The 6318-nt window shown below is 23.7% G+C and overlaps 1 protein-coding gene across 1 annotated transcript in view; it reads left to right on the top strand.

The window, feature by feature from the left end:
• Positions 1–6318, top strand: part of LOC117169548 — a 29414-nt gene that overhangs the window by 15209 nt on the left and 7887 nt on the right. The window contains exon 3 of the mRNA XM_033355968.1: positions 2994–3439. Coding sequence (XP_033211859.1) covers positions 2994–3439 — 446 coding nt within the window. The remainder of the gene's footprint in view (positions 1–2993; positions 3440–6318) is intronic.

A 6318-nucleotide genomic window follows, 5' to 3' on the forward strand; every position in this document is an offset into this window, starting at 1 on the left:
TTTATTTACAAAAAAAGTTCTTAAGTTCAAAAGAACATTCAGTGAACTGAAAAACTGTGATCGGTAATATAGGTATTTAGCTGTGTCACATGCCCTTAAAGAAAAAATAGATTTTACAGAATTATTCCATACTAGGAAAGTCAAGGATTTTGAAGAAACAAATCTTGCAAAAATCACGGAATTTCTCTAAGAAATTATTTTATTTCATTTATAAAAGATTCTATGTTTAAAATGTTACAAGATTAAGATTGCGGTATGGAATAATGTTCTTAAATTCGTCGTTTTTGGTAGAAAATTCTATTATTTGGGTGAAGGTTGAACCAATTTACTAAAAAAATGATTTTTTCGTCGAACTATTTTGTTTGTTAGAAAATTATTTTTTTATCTAAAAATATAACTAACTCCATTTTTGGCTAAAAATTTGTCTTTGGCTTGCAAAGTTAAAAATTTGGATGATATTTAAAAAAAAATTTTGTAAGTTTAATAATTTTCATTGAACATTCATGTCTCTGCTCGAACATGCATCTCTTATGGTTGAAAATACAAGATTGGAAATTAAATTTAAATTAGCATTTCAATAGCTATTTTTTTTTAAAGAACATTATAGTTAGAGTTAAAAAAAAACTGAGAACGTTCCAAAAATTTTCGGTTGTAGTTATCTCAATAAGATCTTGAAATAAATAATAATGGCTAACGGAATAATTGCATTCATTTACCATTTCAAATTAAAATAATTTGCTTTAAATTATTTTATTAAACAATGAAAGAACAATCACCAAAGAATGGGGTTTTGACCATAAAATCAGATTTGTTATATTTATTTTGTCACCTGTTGTCACCTATTTTAGGAATTTTTCACCTTTTTCTCCTAGTTTGGGGTTTCTCATCTTTTGTCACCTTTTTTCAGTTGAAAAAGTACAATTTTAATCAAAATTGCAACTTGCACACCAAATACAGTTTTTATTACACTTTCCTAATTGACGAATCTTAAACCAAATGATCGAATTTTCAAACAAAAAAGATTAAACTTCAATTAAAAAAATATGACTTTTCTAACAAATGCGGATTTTTGCAACAAAAGTATTGATTTTCTATCCAAAAATACAAGTGTTTAATAAATCAGTTGAATTTCTGATAAAAAATATAACTTTTTAAGAAAATAGTTGAATTTAGATTAATTATAAAATAAAAATATAATTTTTTTCAAATAAAAATAATTAGATTTCATTCAAAAAGGATCAATTTTGAACGAAAGAAGATGACTTTTTAACAAAACAGTTAATTTTTCAACCAAATAGAAGAACTTTTTACCAAGAGATTAATTTTTAGCCAAATGGTGATTTTTTTTTAGCAAATAGTTGAATTTTCTACCCAAAAAGACGATTTTTGAAGTAAAAGAGAATTTTTAATCCAAATAGGATGAATTTTTGAAAAAAATATGACTTTTTAACAAAATAGTTGAATTCAGAGTCATTCTTAAAAAGAAATATAATACTTTTTATTCTTTTTGTTTTGTTTGAGTTTTGATCAAAAGAACTAACTTTCAATCAAAATAAATTTTTTAAACCAAGAGGTTCAATTTTCAATAAAGTAAATAAACTTTCAACCAATTTGTAGAATTTTAAACTAAACGCCAAAAATAAAATAGTAGACTTTTCAATCAAAATTATTAGCGCTCAAATATAAAAGGTGAATTTTCAACAACAAAAAAACAGAATTTTGCACTAAAAGCTAAATTTCCAACAAGAATAAAATGAATTTTCTACAAAAGTATAAATTTTCGAGCAAAAACGACGACTTTTTTTTAAAAAATCGTTGAATTTTCGTTAAAAAATTAAATAAAAAATTATTTTTGTTGTAAAAAAGGTTTTTTCCACCGCAAATTCAAATATTTGCTTAAAAAAGTTAACTGATTAATTGTAAATTAACTTTTTTGTTGTTATTTCATTTTCTCGTTTTTAAAATAATTGTTTTTGGCTTGAAAATTCAACAAATTGGTATAAAATTAAACTGTTTTGTGGAAAATTCGGTTTTGTTTTTATTGAAAATTCATTCTCAATGAAAATTTATCTACTACATTTTTTGTTAAAAATTCAACAGTTTGGTTACAAAATTCTGTTTTTTTGTTGTTGTTGAAAATTCGTCTTTTTTTTGGTACAAATTCTAATTTTTTGTCAAAATTAAGTCATGTTGAAAATGTATACGTTTTGGTCAAATCTAACTGTTTTTTGTTTTTAATCAAGATTTTGTTGTGGAAATATTTACTATAAAATTTTTTGATAAACATTAATCTTTTTTGTTTGAAAATTCAACAATTTGCTTAACATTATTTTTCATTCTTGACTGAAAATTTTTTCTTGGTTGAAAATTCATTTTTTGGTAGAAATTTCATTTCTTTTTGGTTAAAAATGCAACTTTTTACTTGAAAAATTATCTATTTTGGTTGAGGATTAAACTATTTTGTTCAAAATTAAAAAACATGGTACAAAATTCAACTTTTTTGTAGAAAATTCGTTTTTATCGTTTTTGTTTTAACTGAAGATTAATTTTTTTAATATAAATTCAACGGCTTAATTTGTTGGTTAAAAATTGAACTTTTATGGTTTAAAAATGCAGACTATTCATATTTTTTGCTCGAAAAATCTACAATTTGGTAACAGATTTAACTTTGTTGGAAACAATTAAATAGTTTTGTCTTATTTAACATTTGTTTCTCACCTTTTTGTCATCTATTTTAGAAAAAAATGTTACCTATTCACCTTTTTTGATGACAATACGTACTGTGATGACTGTTATTGTATATTTTATATATATTAATTTATTTTATAGTTTTTTATATTTATTTACTTTTAGATTTTTACCAAAATATGTGAATTTTAAATTTAAAAAGGGACAAATTTTCATCCAAACTGTTGAATTTCAAACTAGAAAAGATCAATTTTCAACCAAAAATGGAATATTGCGGCTTCTAATCTTCTCAAATTTGACTTTAGGTTCATACGAATCAGGAATTGCTTCCTACAAGCACATGTACTTCAATGCGACATCGAATACTTTAAAAATATGGATGTCAGTAGTGTTTGGCGTGATTTTGTTTTACGAAACAGTGAAATATTTAACGTGGCTCGCTTTTCAAAACCGACTACGAACGAGCATGTTAATTCTCTTCCTGTCTGCTGTCTTCTCCCACTATTACTCGTGGTGGGTGTACATTAATTACTGGAACGACGACTTCTATTCTCAATGGTATCACCAGCTCTTTTTCTCCCTTACGGAGCTGATATCAACCATTCTTGTGATACACTTGGCCGACGATAAGAATCCGGTCACACATCGAAAAGCATTTGGGATAAGCGCTATCGCGCTTTTGCACATTCTGGCTGGTGGCTGGGACCAATTTGTCACCAATGTCGTCCGGGGAGAAGGCTACGCACATCAGGTAATTCAGACTCTTTCTCATTTTCATCAATTTTTAAACGAAATTACGAATTTTTAGAAAAGAGAATTAACTTGAAAAGAAAAAAATTATTTTCGAAACAGAAACAAAATCGATTTTTTACCAAATATGTGAATTTTCAATTTAAAAATACAAATTTCTATCAAAACTGTTGAATTTTGAACGAGAAAAGATCAATTTTCAATCAAAAATGGACAGTGAAATTTTTTTTGTAGAAATTCTTTTTTCAATCAAACTGATGAGTTTTCAACTAAAATGATGAATCTTGAACTGGAATAGGTGAATTTTATACTTACGTAAAAGATATATTTCCAATCAATGAGATTAATTTTCTACAAAAAAATGGTTTAATTTTTAAATAAAAAATATCAATTTTTTAAAATTAAAAAATGTATCTTTTTTAGTAGAAATCTCATCTTTTTGTTTAAAAATTTAACTATTTTTTTGAAAATTCGTATTTTTGGGTTGAAAATTAAATAATTTCATGGACATTTAACGTATTGTTTTAAACTCATATTGTTTTCTTAAAAGTCACCCAAACATTTTTTCCGATGAAAAAGTAAACTTTTTTTTGTAATTGTATTTTTTATTTAAAAATTAATCTGTTTTAATAGAAACCTCATATTTTTGGATACTTGAATTTTTAACCGAAATGAAGAATTTTTAAATAAGAAAATTAAATTGCAAAAGAAAAGATCAGTTTCTACCAAAAAGGTCCATTTTTTAACAACAAAATAATTCTAAAAATAATATGAACTCAAAAAGGTAAATTTTCTACCCAAAATGGAACGGTTAATTTTTCAGTTAAAAAGTAAACAAATTTGAACTAAATTGGATGAATTTTCAACGAAAATTATGAATCTTCAACTATAATTGTTAAATTTTATATCTACCTAAAATATGAATTTTCAACTACTAAGATTAATTTTCTACAAAAAACAAACGAATTTTTAGAAAAGATTAATTTTTAAATAAAAAATATGAATTTTTTTAAATTAAAAAATGTATCTTTTTTTAGTAGAAATCTCATCTTTTTGTTTGAAAATTCGTATTTTTCGGTTGAAAATTAAATTATTTTATAGAAATTTTACATATTGTTTTAAACTTATATTTTTTTCTTAAAAGTCACCTAAACATTTTTTCCGATGAGAAAGTAAACTTTTTTTTGTAATTGTATTTTTTATTTAAAAATTAATCTGTTTTAGTAGAAACCTCGTATTTTTGGATATTTGATAAATGTTGAATTTTATACCTACCAAAAATATTAATTTTCAGCCAATAAGATTAATTTTCTACAAAAAACAGACGACTAGTCAAACAAAGTTTAATTTTTAAATAAAAAATATAAATTTTTATAAATTTAAAAATGTATCTGTTTTAGTAGAAATCTCATCTTTTTGAATAAAAATACAACTGTTTGGTTGAAAAATTAACGGTTTTGTGACAAATTTAACTATCTATTTACTTATTGTTCAGAATTCATATTTTAATATTCAAGAACAACTGAAATATTTTTTGGATGAAAATTCAATTATTTAAAAAAAAATTGTTTGTTGACTTTCAAATTCGTCTGTTTTCATAAAAATTTCATCTTTCTTGGATGGGAATGTAACTATTTCGTTTAAAATTCAGCAATTTTGTTAAAAATTTCATACTTTTTGGTGGAAAATTCAACTGCTTAGATGAAAATTCGTATTTTTGGGTTGAAAATTAAATTATTTCATAGAAATTTTACGTATTGTTTTATACTCATATAAAAACATTCTTAAAATTTACCTAAAAATTTTTTCGGATGAAAAATTAAACTTTTTTTTAAATTGTATTTTCTTTTTAAAAATTAATCCAAATTTCTATCCAAATTGTTGAATTTTTGACAAGAAAAGATCAATTTTCGACCAAAAGTGGAATAGTTAAATTTTCAATTAAAATAATTATTGTCCAATAGAAAAAAAAAAAAAAAATTTTAACAATTTTGTTGAAGTCATCCTTTTTGGTTGGAAATTTAAAACACATCAGGTAATTTAGGCTCTTCCTGATTTGGAAATTTTCGTAACTTCAGGCCTCAGAATCTATCAGAATATTGAATTTAATTTAAAAAACCGGAAATTTTATTTTCAACCTAGAAAATGAATTTTCACCTAGTATGATAAATATTTAATTGGAATACTTGAATTCTTAACCGAAATGAAGAATTTTCAAAGAAAAAGATTAACTTGCAAAGAAAAAGATAATATTCTACCAAAAAAGTCGATTTTTTAACTAAAAAAATAATTCAAAAAATAATAGGAACTCAAAAAAGTGAATTTTCTATCCAAAATGGAACTGTTAAATTTTCAGTAACAAAAAATAGATTTCGACTAAATTGATGAATTTTCAACGAAAATGATGAATCTTCAACTGGAAATGTCAAATTTTATACCAACCTAAAAGATGGATTTTTAACCAAAAAGATTAATTTTCTACAAAAAAGACAAATTTTCAACAAAAAAATAGTTTAATTTAAAAAAAAAAAATCTATTTTTTATATTAAAAAATGTTTTGGGTGGAAAATTAAATTATTTTCTAGAAATGTTTCGTATTGTTTTAAACTCATTTTCTGTTCTTAAAAGATACCTAAACATTTTTTCGGGTGAAAAATTAAACTTTTTTTTTAACTGTATTTTTTATTTAAAAATTAATCTGTTTTAGTAGAAACCTCATATTTTGGGAAACATGAATTTCTAACTGAAATGAAGAATTTTGAAATAAGAAGTTTAATAACACAGGCCCACAAAAAAAACAAAAGTGTCTGTGCAATTGACCAGACCTATATATTCTTATGTATTTTTCGACGCTGAATCCGAATTTGCAATTAAAAAGTA

Source organism: Belonocnema kinseyi, chromosome 3, assembly GCF_010883055.1.
Source record: "Belonocnema kinseyi isolate 2016_QV_RU_SX_M_011 chromosome 3, B_treatae_v1, whole genome shotgun sequence".
NCBI classification, from domain to species: domain Eukaryota; kingdom Metazoa; phylum Arthropoda; class Insecta; order Hymenoptera; family Cynipidae; genus Belonocnema; species Belonocnema kinseyi.